The following is a 16,252-nucleotide window of genomic DNA, read 5'->3' on the forward strand; positions in this document are numbered from 1 at the left end:
GTGCGAGAGGAATTTTACTGGAGTCCCTTCTGGGCATTTGCTGTGCCTGCAGTGCCACTTGTATTATTACATGTGTGCAAAAGGGGAATCTAAAGAGATATTTTTTGCTTTATTAAATTAGTAATAATTAACATGAAATTTGTTTTTTCTGCTCCAATTTTTTCCCTCTGCTTTCCTCTTTAATGTGCGAAGCCTTGATGCGGTACAGTTCCACGGGTGCTGGGTGCACTCTGGGATCCCGTTAGGTTCCCATCGGCTGAGTTAGGTTAAAATTACCCCCCCCCCCCGGGTTTGTGTGGCAGTAGATGCGAGATAGGGATGGCGGAGGGCAAATTTGCAGAGTAGAAAGATGTGTTCCAGGTCGGAGTTTGGATATTGGATTTGAAGTTCAGTTGAGCAATTGTACCACCTTGCCAGCTGAGGTCAGCTAACTCAACACACAGAGGATGGTACCTTCAACCTTCTTGGTCTAAATGGCTCACTTTCATTAGGGGCAAAGAGAATAATTTTTCCTTTCATACTTTGTTCCCGTTAAAGATTCTGTTTGATTAAAGGAAGTAACTCACCTTCGTCTGACCGCTTTTGCAGATATCAGGGTTAACAGAAAGGCTGACGGAATGGTTATTCCCAGGCTTAGCTGCAGCGGAAAAGCAATGCCATAATGGTCTAAAAATTGTCGACAATGAAGAAATCAATTAAAAATATAAAACAATTCTCATGTTCCATAAAATATCATTACTGCATTTTTTTATACATTTAAGTAGAATAAAACAATCCAATATCGCAAGATTCATTTCAATACCATTAAAGAGACTAGAGGACAAAAACAAGAAATGTTGGAAATACACAGTGGGTCAGTCAGCATCTAAAAGAGGAAGACAGGTTAACATATTGAGTGAGCGTCTTCTCCAGGGCTACAACCGAAACTTTATCCTACTTTTCTCGTTCAGATGTTGATTGACCCATTGTGGATTTCCAGTATTGTCATTTTTTCTTTTTTATCTCTGATAACTGTTAGAATTTCAGCCGGCCAGCTTGGATTTGATCTTTTTTTAAATTTATTCGCGCAATGTAGGGGTCGCTGACAAGGCCAGCATTTATTACTCATCCCTAATTGCCCTTGAGAAGGTATTGGTGAGCCACCTTCTTGAACCGCTATAGTCCTTGTGGTGAAGGTACTCCCACAGTGCTGTTAGGGAGGGAGTTCCAGGATTTTGACCCAGCAACAATGAAGGAAAGGTGATATACTTCCAAGTCAGGATGGTGTGTGACTTGGAGGGGAACTTTCAGGTGCTGGTGCTCCCATGTACCTGTTGCCCTTATCCTTCTAGGTGGTAGAGATCTTGGGTTTGGGAGGTACTGTCAAAGAAACCGTGGCGAGTTGCTGCAGTGCATCTTGTAAATGGATACTCACTGCAGGCATGGCGCACCAATGGTGGAGGGAGTGAATGTTTAAGGTGGTAGATGGGGTGCCAATCAAGCGGGCTACTTTGTTCTGGATGGTGTCGAGCTTCTTGACTGTTGCTGGAACTGCACTCATCCAGACAAGTGGCAGGTATTCCATCACATTCCCGACTTGTGCTTAGTAGATGGTGGAAAGGCTTTGGGAGTTAGGATGTGAGTCACTCGCAGCAGAATAGCCAGCCTCTGATCTGCTCTTGTAGCCACAGTATTTATGTGGCTGGTCCAGTTAGGTTTCTGGTCAATGGTGACCCGAGGAAGTTGCTAGTGGTGGATTCAACAAAGGTAAAGCCATTGAATGTCAAGGGGAGGTGGTTAGACTTTCTCTTGTTGGAGATGGTCATTGCTTGGCATGTGTGTGGCATGAATGTTACATCCCACTTAACAGCCCAAGCCTGAATGTTGTCCATGTCTTGCTGCATGCGGGCACATACTGTGTCATTATCTGAGGAGTTGAAAATGGAACTGAACACTGTGCAATCAGCAGCGAACATCCCCACTTCTGACCTTATGATGAAGAGAAGGTCATTGATGAAGCAGCTGAAGATGGTTGGGCATAGAACACTGTCTTCAGGAACTCCTGCAGTGATGTCCTGCAGTATTGCAATTCAAAAATTTGGGTTAGGGAGAGGACTGCAGTCCTGTGAACTGATGATAACTCATTTTTGAATGGGCAAATGCAGATGAGGCAGTAATGCCACGATGAATTCATATGCCGCATTTTCCACCATTCCACCTCATTTATGCTGTATTTCAAACATTTGAAAATGGTATGCAGGACTGTTAGGCACAACTTTGAAAGTTAAAGTTAAGTTTAAAGGGGCAAGCTTATACACAATTAGATGTTGTAAAAACAGTGTTAAAATAACATTGACTTTTCATTTGTTTATTTGCTGTTACCTCTTACTATGTCATCTGCCTTTCTGCCATCTGCTGAGGGACTGACAGTTACTACCCCCCCCCACACACACACACACATTTCAGACAGACCACAATGGAGGAATGATTGGGAATTCCCCTCTATCTTTGATCATTGGGAAAAGCGTAGGGGCAACAACTGCAGGCCAGATTGGTGAGGTTGTATTGCAGGCTCATGGCACCCATTACATTCTATGCTTTTTAAGGTTGAACAGAAGAAAGTCTTTAATATTTGGTCTCCAGTTTTGACCTGCTGCCAATAACAGACAAGTGATCCTGGCAGTTACACCAGGAATGCACCCCCCTTGGGAACTCCATTATTGACTTGCTGAAGTTTTCAGGGTCAGGGAGGGCCCCCCTGGGGAGGGCATTCGGAGGCCATTACCCCCACACTCGAGTACATCAGCAGAGGCTCCTACCTGCACTTGAAAGAGGAGCAACGTCTGCATAAACTTTGCTTTCCAAAGACAGCAGTCACAGTTACGTCACATGCCATGGGTGATCAAAGGCCCCATAGGGAGCAAAAGCAACACTGCGATTTACCCAATAATATGGAACATTTCCCAGTTATGTCCTATTCACAAAACTAATTCCAATCTCGATCCTATCACTCTCCTCTGGATCAGCAGCAAAGTGATGGAAGAAGTAATCAATAGTGCTATCAAGCAATATCAAGTCACCATTAACCTGCTTGCCAATACTCAGTTCAGGTTCTGCCAGAACAATTTGGCTCCTGGTCTTGTCAAAATCTTAATCCGACATAGACATAAGAGCTGAATGCCAGAAGAAAGATAAGAAATGCAGCTCTTCACAACAAAAGTGGCACTCACCCAGATGGGTGCAGTTACAACACATTAAAGAAACTTGACACTATCCAAGAATAAACAGTGTGCTTGATTGGTATCCTAGCCATTGAACTCAATATACAGTCCCATCATGACTGATGCACTATGGCTGCTGTATGTACTATCTGCAAAGGATGCAACAGCAACGTGCCAAGCTTACTTTGATATCATCTCTCAGGCCTGCAACCACTAAGAATAAGAACAACAGCAATGAACTATCGCCTCCAAGTTCCTGTTCAAGCCACACACCATCCTGACTTGGCATACCACAAAGACTGCAGCGATTCAAGAAGAAGGCCCAACACTATTTTCTTCGAGAAACTAGAGATGGGAATAAATGCAACCTTGCCAGGCTTGCCCACATCTCAAGAGAAATAAAAAACATTCTTTGCCTCTGTCCCTACTTTACCCCCACTGCCTCTGAAACACTATTTCACGCCTCTGTCACCTCTAGTCTTGTCATCCCTAATGCCTTCCATGTTGACCTCCTAACTCCACCCCAAATCATTTAAAACTCCACTACCCACATGCTGTCCCACAGTAAGACCTACTTGCCTATCACACCAATCCTTGCTGACCTTGTTCTCTGGAAAGGGACTCAGCATCTCCTATTGGCCAGCTAGCTTCTGTCAGTGTTCCCAGTGTCTTTAGCTAGGGCTGCCACAGACACCAAACCAAACCTCTGAATGCCCTACCCAGGGGGCCCCTCCCTGACCCTAAAAACTTCAAGTCAATAATGGAGTTCCAAGGTGGGTGCAATTCCTGGTATAACTGCCAGGATCATTTGTCTGTTATTGGCAGCAGATCAAACTGGAGACCAAATATTAAAGACTTTCTTCTGTTCAACCTTAAAAAGCTTGGAATATTTTAAAACAAACATATTTACATAGCAATAAGACACAGATCTAGATGGGGTTGAGGAGGGTAGAATTCACCTGCCTTTGTGGGCTACATCATCAGGCTGCAACTAGTGACTGATCCATGGGCATCACTACAGATAGGGGTGCCGATGTTGGTGGGGAGGGAGCAGGGGAGCACGGTAGTGGTGGGGGAATCCAGAAAGCCCGGGAACGCGGAAGTCCTGCCGATATTAACAATAGGACCTCATTATCATTTTCTTCTTCCGGTTCCCGCAGGGCAGTCAGCCAGATTGACAGGCTGTCCGGCTGCCAGGTGGGAAAGGCAGTGGCAGGAGAGAACCGTTGTGAACATTCCCCAGCAATCAGGAGAGATTGGAGCATGGTACGGATAGGGGGGGTGGTGGTCGGTGGGTGTTGGGAGTCCAACAAGCAAGAGGTAGAGATTGGAGCATGGTATGGGTGGTGGGTGGATGGGAGTGATCGGTGAGGGTTGGGAGCCCAGCAATCGAAAAGGAAAGATTGGGATTTGGGACCGGAGATTGGTGGGGGGTGGGGGGGGGAGCAAAGCCCTGCAGGAAGCATGAGCTCAGAGCTTGGGGTGGGGAGCTCTTCGATCATGGCCACGAGGAGAAGCCGCGATTGGCAGAAGGGAGGCCAAAGGCTTCCTTGAAGGGCCGGGGGAAGAACTCCTGCTCCTCTTGGCCCACGAAGAGTGCCCGAAAAAGCACATACCTTGTGGAGCTGACAGCTCTTGCCTTCATTTCACTGCCAGCTTTCCCAAGCCCTCAGAAACCCGACCAGCAGCTGGTAAATTGAAATCAGGCTCCTAATTGCACTCTGGGAGTCTGATTTAAATATAATAATGAAGTGTCCCACCTCTGCAACACGTGACACTAATACGCCTCACATTCTGCCGCCGCAAAATGGTGGCAGACGCGCATGTGGCGGGTTGGGGATGCGTTCCCCAATTTTTAATTTTTAAACCAGCCACCATCCCTCTCCCGCCCATCTTGTGGGGTGGGGGGATTAATATCAAGGTCAGGGAGTCCAAGGGACAGCACATTCAATCAGGAAAGAGTGATTCTTTAAAATTCCCTGTTGCAATTTACCAACAGGGCCTCGGCTTTTTAGACATGTTGAAAGGAGGTGAAGGGTTACATTTTTTGTACAAATTGAGTGCAAGATAGAAGGTGTGATTTTGTGTGCTACTTTCCTGAATCTATCTCAGCAGTGATAAAAACAACAATTCTTTTGTTAGCAGTATCTTATCTTTGTGTATGTTTTTGAAAATTAGTTGTTAGATCATTTGTTATTATTTAATTATGAAGATATTAGGTAATTTGGTGCTGTTACGAGAAAAGCATTTGTAGAAAAAAATGAATCCCTAAGCTTTTTTCTTCTAAAGCAGCTTCAACATGCAAATTGTGGTGTGTTCGCGAAAGTCCCTGCACACATTCGCTTTGACTTCTCACAAACTGTGATCGCAATTGAACAGGGGGCCAGCATAGCACCACCAGTACTGTCCACATCCAGTGCACATGTTCCAGCAAAGCTCACCAGGTTGCTGTCAGGAACATGAATTGTGGCTCACCTTCCAGCTTTATGTGGCTCAGTTCTGTACCAGGCAGTGTATTAACCAACTGAGCTATTGGAGGAGCTAGCAGAATTAAGCACTTCATTATATTTGATTTATACATCATACACATAATGGCACAATATTAATCTGAAGATCTGAAGTTGGTTTCCGTCGGGGGTAGGGGGGGGGGCGGGGGGAAGATGGGGGGGGGGGGTGGAGGACAGCTGGGGTGGAATTATGTGGGCAAAACCCAGAAAATAACTCAGCGGGTTGGAATCTGCGATTGAAGCAGATAATTTGGGGATAAAGCAAGAGCAGTACCCAGAATCAATGACACCTCGCTGGAATAGAGTCAGGAGTAGGGACATACGTTTCACAAGCAATGGGAGGAAGAAACCTGCAGCTCTCACCAAGAAGGCACGATTGGAGGTAGCTGAGGAGAGGAGCAGCAGGAGTGTTGTACCTTAAATATTCACTCCCTCCACACTGCTGTGTGTATGATCTACAAGATGTACTGCAGCAACTTGCCAAGGCTTTTTTGACAGCATCTCCCAAACGAATTAACTGCGCAGATAACAGTTAATGGATATGATGTAATTGACTCCAGGGTGACCAAGGCTGGGAACTCAACATCCAGGGGTAATCAACATTTAGGAAGGATAGACAGAGAGAAAAAGGAGGTGGGGTGGCGTTGCTGATCAAAGAGGAAATTAATGCAATAGTAAGGAAGGACATTGGCTTGAATGATGTGGAATCGGCATGGGTGGAGCTGCAGAATACCAAAGGGCAGAAAACGCTAATGGGAGTTGTGTACAGACCACCAAACAGTAGTAGTGAGGTTGGGGACAGCATCAAACAAGAAATAAGGGATGTGTGCAATAAAGGTACAGCAGTTATCATGGGCGACTTTAATTTACGTTTAGATTGGGTTAACCAAACTGGTAGCAATGCGGTAGAGGAGGATTTTCTGGAGTGTATTAGGGATGATTTTCTTGACCAATATGTCGAGGAACCAACTAGAGAGATGGCCATCCTAGACTGGATGATGTGTAATGAGGAGGGACTAATTAGCAATCTTGTTGTGCGAGGCCCCTTGGGGAAGAATGACCATAATATGGTAGAATTCTTTATTAAGATGGAGAGTGACACAGTTAATTCAGAAACTAGTGTCTTAAACTTAAGAAAGCTAACTTCGACGGCATGAGGCGTGAATTGGCTAGAATAGACTGGCAAATGATACTTCAAGGGTTGACGGTGGATAGGCAATGGCAAACATTTATAGATCACATGGATGAACTTCAACAGTTGTATATCCTGGTCTGGAGTAAAAATAAAACGGGGAAGGTGGCTCAACCGTGCTAACAAGGGAAATTAAGGATAGTGTTAAATCCAAGGAAGAGGCATATAAATTGGCCAGAAAAAGCAGCAAACCTCAGGACTGGGAGAAATTTAGAATTCAGCAGAGGAGGACAAAGGGTTTAATTAGGAGGGGGAAAATAGTGTACGAGAGGAAACTTGCCGGGAACATAAAAACTGACTGCAAAAGCTTCTATAGATATGTGAAGAGAAAAAGATTAGTGAAGACAAACGTAGGTCCCTTGCAGTTGGACTCAGGTGAATTTATAATGGGGAACAAAGAAATGGCAGACCAATTGAACAAATACTTTGGTTCTGTCTTCACGAAGGAAGACACAAATGACCTTCCGGATGTACTAGGGGACCGAGGGTCTAGTGAGAAGGAAGAACTGAAGGATATCCTTATTAGGAAATTGTGTTCGGGAAATTGATGGGATTGAAGGCCGTCAAATCCCTGGGGCCTGATTGTCTGCATCCCAGAGTACTTAAGGAGGTGGCCCGAGGAATAGTGGATGCATTGGTGATCATTTTCCAACATTCTATCGACTCTGGATCAGTTCCTATGGACTAGAGGGTAGCTAATGTAACACCACTTTTTAAAAAAGGAGGGAGAGAGAAAACAGGAAATTATAGACCAGTTAGCCTGACATCAGTAGTGGGGAAAATATTGGAATCAATTATTAAGGATGAAATAGCAACGCATTTGGAAAGCAGTGACAGGATCGGTCCACGTCAGCATGGATTTGTGAAAGGGAAATCATGCTTGACAAATCTTCTGGAATTTTTTGAGGATGTAACTAGCAGAGTGGACAAGGGAGAACCAGTGGATGTGGTGTATTTGGACTTTCAAAAGGCCTTTGACAAGGTCCCACATAAGAGATTGGTGTCCAAAATCAATGCGCATGGTAGTGGGGGTAATGTATTGGCGTGGATAGAGAATTGGTTGGCAGACAGGAAGCAGAGAGTCGAGATAAATGGGTCCTTTTTGGAATGGGTGGCAGTGACTAGTGGAGTGCTGCAGGACTCAGTGCTGGGACCCCAGCTCTTTACAATATACATCAGTGATTTGGATGTAGGAATTGAGTGTAATATCTCCAAATTTGCAGATGACACTAAACTGGGTGGTGGTGTGAGCGGTGAGGAGGATGTTAAGAGGCTGCAGGGTGATTTGGACAGGTTAGGTGAGTGGGCAAATGCATGGCAGATGCAGTATAATGTGGATAAATGTGACGTTATCCACTTTGGTAGCAAAAACACAAGGCAGATTATTATCTGAATGGTGGCAGATTAGGAAAACAGGAGGTGCAACGAGACCTGGGTGTCATGGTTCATCAGTCATTGAAAGTTGGCATGCAGGTACAGCAAGCGGTGAAGAAGGCAAATGGCATGTTGGCCTTCATAGCTAGAGGATTTGAGTATAGGAGCAGGGAGGTCTTACTACAGTTGTACAGACCCTTGGTGAGGCCTCACCTGGAATATTGTGTTCAGTTTTGGTCTCCTAACCTGAGGAAGGACATTCTTGCTATTGAGGGAGTGCAGCGAAGGTTTACTAGACTGATTCCAGGGATGGCTGGACTGACAAATGAGGAGAGACTGGATCAACTGGGCCTTTATACACTGGAGTTTAGAAGGATGAGAGGGGATCTCATAGAAACGTATAAGATTCTGACGGGACGGGACAGGTTAGACGTGGGAAGAATGTTTCCGATGTTGGGGAAGTCCAGAACCAGGGGACACAGTCTTAGGATAAGGGGCAGGCTATTTAGGACTGAGATGAGGAGAAACTTCTTCACTCAGAGAGTTGTTAACCTGTGGAATTCCCTGCCGCAGAGAGTTGTTAATGCCAGTTCATTGGATATATTCAAGAGAGAGTTAGATATGGCCCTTACGGCTAAAGGGATCAAGGGGTATGGAGAGAAAGCGGGAAAGGGGTACTGAGGTGAGTGATCAGCCATGATCATATTGAATGGTGGTGCAGGCTCGAAGGGCCGAATGGCCCACTCCTGCACCTATTTTCTATGTTTCTATGTAACCCATGACCTCTACCACCTAGAAGAACAAGGGCAGCAGGCTCATGGGAACACCATCAGCTGCAAGTTCCCCTCCAAGTCACACACCATCCTGACTTGGAAATGTATTGTCGTTCCTTCATCGATGCTGGGTCAAAAGCCTGAAACTCCCTCCCGAACATGACTGCAGGAGTTCCTTCACCGGACGAATGGCAACGCTTCAAAAAGTCGGCTCATCATCATCGTCTCAAGAGCAATTAGGGGTGGGCAATAAATGCTGGCGACGCCCACATCCCATGAAAGAGTAAAAAAGTCTTGGATTTAGTACAGGAAGCAGTTCAATGACCTGACTAGGTCAGGATATGAGAGTACATTTGCTGATTCAACTACATCCTGTGGTTCAACTACACCTGATGGTCATATGGCTCTCGTTGTAACACTCCTGTGCCACATTGGTGGGGTTCTTCACAAGTGTCATGTGCAAAATCTTCCATTCAAAAGCTGTGCGGCCGCGTAGCTTAGCGGGAACGGTGTCTGTGGACCATGAGCCAAAGTTGGTCGACGAGCACAAGGGCAATGGATGAATGGGAATTGTTGCATGTTAGGATACGTGCTGCAGAGTTTTGGATGAGCTCAAGTACATAGAGGGTGGAAGATGGGATGCACAGTGTTTCTATTGAAAAGCCAGCACGCCGGCTGTGTGGGTTCCCTGGAGCACTGCACAGCTACACAGCTTACAGGGAACATTACACAGAATACACTCTCACTTTCTAAAATTAATTACTTTATTGACAATCCATAGTTACCCTTGAGAGGGTTGTAGTGAGCTGCTTTCTTTCCAGTCCCCTTTGGATCTGGGCATGATGCCAGAGGATTGGAGGACTGCTAATGTAGTACCCTTGTTTAAGAAAGGAGAAAGGGATAGGCCGAGTAATTACAGGGCTGTCAGCCTAACCTCAGTGGTGGAAAAATTATTGGAAAAAATCCTGAAAGACAGGATAAATCTGAATTTGGAAAGGCAAGGATTAATTAGGGACAGTCAGCACAGATTTGTTAAGGGAAGATCGTGTCTGACTAATCCGATTTAATTTTTTGAGGAAGTAACCAAGAGGGTCGATGAGGGTAGTGCACATGATGTAATATATATGGACTTTAGCAAAGCTTTTGATAAGGTCCCACATGGTAGACTGGTCATGAAGGTTAAAGCCCATGGGATACAAGGCAAAGTGTCAAGTTGGATCCAAAATTGGCTTGGAGGTAGGAAGCAAAGGGTAATGACTGATGGATGTTTTTGTGACTGGAAGGATGTTTCCAGTGGAGTTCCGCAGGGCTCAGTACTGGGACCCTTGTTTTTTGTGGTATATATCAATGATTTAGATTTGAATATAGAGAGTATGATTAAGAAGTTTGCAGACGACACTAAAATTGGCTGTGTGGTTGACAATGAAGAGGAAAGTCATGGGCTGCAGTAGGATATCAATCTACTAGTCAGGTGGGCAGAGCAGTGGCAAATGGAATTTAATTCAGAGAAGTGTGAGGTGATACACTTTTGGAGGGCTAATAAGGAAAGGGTATACACATTAAGCGACAGGCCACTTAATAGTGTAGATGAACAAAGGGACCTTGGAGTGCTTGTCCACAGATCCCTGAAAGTAGCAGGCCAGGTGGATAAGGTGGTTAAGAAGGCATACGGAATGCTTGCCTTTATTGGCCGAGGATAGCATATAATAGCAGGGAGGTTATGCTTAAATTGTATAATACGTTAGTTAGGCCACAGCTGGATTATTGCATGCAGTTCTGGTCGCCGTATTATAGGAAAGACGTGATTGCACTAGAGAGGGTGCAGAAGAGATTTACTAGGATGCTGCCTGGAATTGAGAATCTTAGTTATGAGGACAGATTGGATAGGCTGGGTTTGCTCTCATTGGAACAGAGGAGGTTGAGAGGAGACCTCATTGAGGTGTAAACAATATTGAGGGGCCTGGACATAGTGGCTAGTAAGGGTCTATTTCCATTGAGGGGGCATAGTTTTAAGGTGGTTGGTGGAAGGTTTAGAGGTGATTTGAGGGGGTGCTTCTTTACACAGAGGGTTGTGGGGATCTGGAACTCGTTGCCTGGAAGAATGGTGAATGCAGAAACCCTCACCACTTTTAAAAGATGGCTGGATGGGCACTTAAAGTGCAGTAACCTGCAGGATTACGGACCTAGAGCTGGTAATTGGGATTAGACTGGATGACCTCTTGATGGACGGTGCAGATATAACGGTAACATAGAAACATAGAAAATAGGTGCAGGAGTAGGCCATTCGGCCCTTCTAGCCTGCACCGCCATTCAATGAGTTCATGGCTGAACATGCAACTTCAGTACCCCATTCCTGCTTTCTCACCATAACCCTTGATTCCCCTAGTAGTAAGGACTTCATCTAACTCCTTTTTGAATATATTTAGTGAATTGGCCTCAACAACTTTCTGTGGTAGAGAATTCCACAGGTTCACCACTCTCTGGGTGAAGAAATTCCTCCTCATCTCGGTCCTAAATGGCTTACCCCTTATCCTTAGACTGTGTCCCCTGGTTCTGGACTTCCCCAACATTGGGAACATTCTTCCTGCATCTAACCTGTCTAACCCCGTCAGAATTTTAAATGTTTCTATGAGGTCCCCTCTCATTCTTCTGAACTCCAGTGAATACAAGCCCAGTTGATCCAGTCTTTCTTGATAGGTCAGTCCTGCCATCCTGGGAATCAGTCTGGTGAACCTTCGCTGCACTCCCTCAATAGCAAGAATGTCCTTCCTCAGGTTAGGAGACCAAAACTGTACACAATACTCCAGGTGTGGCCTCACCAAGGCCCTGTACAATTGTAGCAACACCTCCCTGTCCCTGTACTCAAATCCCCTTGCTATGAAGGCCAACATGCCATTTGCTTTCTTAACCGCCTGCTGTACCTGCATGCCAATCTTCAATGACTGATGTACCATGACACCCAGGTCTCGTTGCACCTCCCCTTTTCCTAATCTGTCACCATTCAGATAATAGTCTGTCTCTCTGTTTTTACCACCAAAGTGGATAACCTTACATTTATCCACATTATACTTCATCTGCCATGCATTTGCCCACTCACCTAACCTATCCAAGTCGCTCTGCAGCCTCATAGCATCCTCCTCGCAGCTCACACTGCCACCCAACTTAGTGTCATCCGCAAATTTGGAGATACTACATTTAATCCCCTCGTCTAAATCATTAATATACAGTGTAAACAGCTGGGGCCCCAGCACAGAACCTTGCGGTACCCCACTAGTCACTGCCTGCCATTCTGAAAAGTCCCCATTTACTCCTACTCTTTGCTTCCTGTCTGACAACCAGTTCTCAATCCATGTCAGCACACTACCCCCAATCCCATGTGCTTTAACTTTGCACATTAATCTCTTGTGTGGGACCTTGTCGAAAGCCTTCTGAAAGTCCAAATATACCACATCAACTGGTTCTCCCTTGTCCACTCTACTGGAAACATCCTCAAAAAATTCCAGAAGATTTGTCAAGCATGATTTCCCTTTCACAAATCCATGCTGATTTGGACCTATCATATCACCTCTTTCCAAATGCACTGCTTTGACATCCTTAATAATTGATTCCATCATTTTACCCACTACCGATGTCAGGCTGACCGGTCTATAATTTCCTGTTATCTCTCTCCCTCCTTTTTTAAAAAGTGGGGTTACATTGGCTACCCTCCACTCCATAGGAACTGATCCAGAGTCAATGGAATGTTGGAAAATGACTGTCAATGCATCCGCTATTTCCAAGGCCACCTCCTTAAGTACTCTGGGATGCAGTCCATCAGGCCCTGGGGATTTATCGGCCTTCAATCCCATCAATTTCCCCAACACAATTTCCCGACTAATAAGGGTTTCCCTCAGTTCCTCCTCCTTACTAGACCCTCCGACCCCTTTTATATCCGGAAGGTTGTTTGTGTCCTCCTCAGTGAATACCGAACCAAAGTACTTGTTCAATTGGTCCGCCATTTCTTTGTTCCCCGTTATGACTTCCCCTGATTCTGACTGCAGGGGACCTACATTTGTCTTTATTAACCTTTTTCTCTTTACATATCTATCGAAACTTTTGCAATCCGTCTTAATGTTCCCTGCAAGCTTCTTCTCGTACTCCATTTTCCCTGCCCTAATCAAACCCTTTGTCCTCCTCTGCTGAGTTCTAAATTTCTCCCAGTCCCCGGGTTCGTTGCCATTTCTGGCCAATTTGTATGCCACTTCTTTGGCTTTAATACTATCCCTGATTTCCCTTGATAGCCACGGTTGAGCCACCTTCCCTTTTTTATTTTTACGCCAGACAGAAATGTACAATTGTTGTAGTTCATCCATACGGTCTCTAAATGTCTGCCATTGCCCATCCACAGTCAACCCCTTAAGTATCATTCGCCAATCTATCCTAGCCAATTCACGCCTCATACCTTCAAAGTTACCCTTCTTTAAGTTCTGGACCATGGTCTCTGAATTAACTGTTTCATTCTCCATCCTAATGCAGAATTCCACCATATTATGGTCACTCTTCCCCAAGGGGTCTCGCACAACGAGATTGCTAGTTAATCCTCTCTCATTACACAACACCCATTCTAAGATGGCGTCCCCCCTAGTTGGTTCCTCGATATATTGGTCTAAAAAACCATCCCTTATGCACTCCAGGAAATCCTCCTCCACCGTATTGCTTCCAGTTTGGTTAACCCAATCTATGTGCATATTAAAGTCACCCATTATAACTGCTGCACCTTTATTGCACGCACCCTTAATTTCATGTTTGATGCCCTCCCCAACATCACTACTACTGTTTGGAGGTCTGTACACAACTCCCAATAACGTTTTTTGCCCTTTGGTATTCTGCAGCTCTACCCATATAGATTCCACATCATCCAAGCTAATGTCCTTCCGAACTATTGCCTTAATTTCCTCCTTAACCAGCAATGCTACCCCATCTCCTTTTCCTTTTATTCTATCTTTCCTGAATGTTGAATACCCCTGGATGTTGAGTTCCCAGCCCTGATCATCCTGGAGCCACGTCTCCGTAATCCCAATCACATCATATTTGTTAACATCTATTTGCACAGTTAATTCATCCCCCTTATTGCGGATACTCCTTGCATTAAGACACAAAGCCTTCAGGCTTGTTTTTTTAACACCCTTTGTCCTTTTAGAATTTTGCTGTACAGTGGCCCTTTTTGTTCTTTGCCTTGGGTTTCTCTGCCCTCCACTTTTCCTCATCTCCTTTCTGTCTTTTGCTTTTGCCTCCTTTTTGTTTCCCTCTGTCTCCCTGCATTGGTTCCCATCCCCCTGCCATATTAGTTTAAATCCTCCCCAACAGCACGAGCAAACACTCCCCCAGGACATTGGTTCCGGTCCTGCCCAGGTGCAGACCGTCCGGTTTGTACTGGTCCCACCTCCCCCAGACCGGTTCCAATGCCCCAGGAATTTGAATCCCTCCCTGCTGCACCACTGCTCAAGCCACGTATTCATCTGCGCTATCCTGCGATTCCTACTCTGACTATCACGTGGCACTGGTAGCAATCCCGAGATTACTACTTTTGAGGTCCTACTTTTTAATTTAGCTCCTAGCTCCTTAAATTCGTTTCGTAGGACCTCATCCCTTTTTTTACCTATGTCGTTGGTACCAATGTGCACCACGACAACTGGCTGATCTCCCTCCCTTTTTAGAATGTCCTGCACCCGCTCTGAGACATCCTTGACCCTTGCACCAGGGAGGCAACATACCATCCTGGAGTCTCGGTTGCGGCCGCAGAAACGCCTATCTATTCCCTTTACAATTGAATCCCCTATCACTATCGCTCTCCCACTCTTTTTCCTGCCCTCCTGTGCAACAGAGCCAGTACTGAAGGGACTAGAATACGGCCAGGGTGATTTCCTGGACTAGTTTCAATCACCTCGATGGGTCGGAGTGGAATTTTCCCAGATTTTTTCTCCCTAAATTGGCCTGGGTTTTTATCTGGTTTTTGCCTCTCCCAGGAGATCACATGACTTCGGTGGAGTGTAGAATGTTTTAGTATAAGGGGTGTCGGAGTTGTGGTGAGGCAGAATGGTTGGGCTGGGTGCACTTTGCCTTTCCGTCATTGTTCATAGGTTTATACGTAACCTTTAGGGCTGCTGACCAAGGGACGTGTGGCTCTTTGTCGGCCGGCGTGAACATGATGGGTCGGAATGGCCTCCTTCGGCGCTGTAAATTTCTATGTTTCTATGTTTCTTGAACTGCTGCAGCCTGGGGATGGTGGAGGGGGTCAGTGTCGGGGGGAGGAGAGGGGAACGTGGTGTAGGTGTAAAGAGGGTGGGAGTGGAAGAATCAGATCCAGGCCTAACAGTGGGCGGGGGATCGTGATATATCTTCCCACCTGGATCATGTTCTTGCTCTCATCCCCCGCTCCTTTAGACCTGGATCACAGTCTTCCCCCCTCCCCATTGGTCTCACCGTGCTCCCCGCCCCTCCCATCAAGTTCCTGACCTTCTCTCCCCAACTTCCTGACCTTCCCCCTCCCCCGAGTTCCTGACTTCGTCTTCCCAGGTTCCTGACCTTCTCACCTCCCCAGTTCATGACCTTCTCCTCGCAGTTTCTGACCATTGCCCCACCAAGTTCCTAACCTTCTCCCGTGTTCCTGACCGTCTCACCCCTCTCCTCTCTGCTCTCTCTCCCCCCTTCGATCTCTACTCCCCTCCTCCTTTGATCTGTTCTCCTCTCTTCCGCCCCCTTCGAACCCTTTTCCCCCTTCGATATCCTCTCCTCTCCCCGATCCCCCTCTCCCTCCCCCCACATCGATCCCCTTCCCTTCATCCCTTCAATCCCCTCTCCCCCCTTCAATATCCTCTCTCCCCCGCTCGATCCTCTCTCCTCTACCTCCATCGATCCACTCTCTCTTCCCCCCTTCGATATCCTCGCTTCCCCCACCCCTCTACCTCCATCAATCCACTCTCTCCCCACCGCCCCCCCCCTTCGATCCCCTCTCCATAGCGGTGAAGGACAGAGCCACTGCACCATTTGACAGTGTGCATGTGTGACCGGATTGAGTGTGCATCCGCAGAGAGAGTCAAAAAATCCATGCACATAATCATATTCCATATTCAAACCTGTTCATTTCAATTTAAAAACCTCAGGAACGTTTCCTAAGGATGTTAATTGCAACGATAACTACCCGCCTGCCTGCACGAATTAAAATCC

General features: G+C 46.0%; 1 protein-coding gene across 1 annotated transcript in view; it reads right to left on the reverse strand.

The window, feature by feature from the left end:
- Window positions 1-16,252, reverse strand: part of LOC139268115 (interleukin-12 receptor subunit beta-2-like) — a 186,658-nt gene that overhangs the window by 59,860 nt on the left and 110,546 nt on the right. The window contains exon 14 of the mRNA XM_070886134.1: window positions 567-666. Within this exon, the coding sequence (XP_070742235.1) occupies window positions 567-666 (100 nt within the window). The remainder of the gene's footprint in view (window positions 1-566; window positions 667-16,252) is intronic.

Source organism: Pristiophorus japonicus, chromosome 8 (genome assembly GCF_044704955.1).
Source record: "Pristiophorus japonicus isolate sPriJap1 chromosome 8, sPriJap1.hap1, whole genome shotgun sequence".
In the NCBI taxonomy this organism is placed as follows: Eukaryota; Metazoa; Chordata; class Chondrichthyes; family Pristiophoridae; genus Pristiophorus; species Pristiophorus japonicus.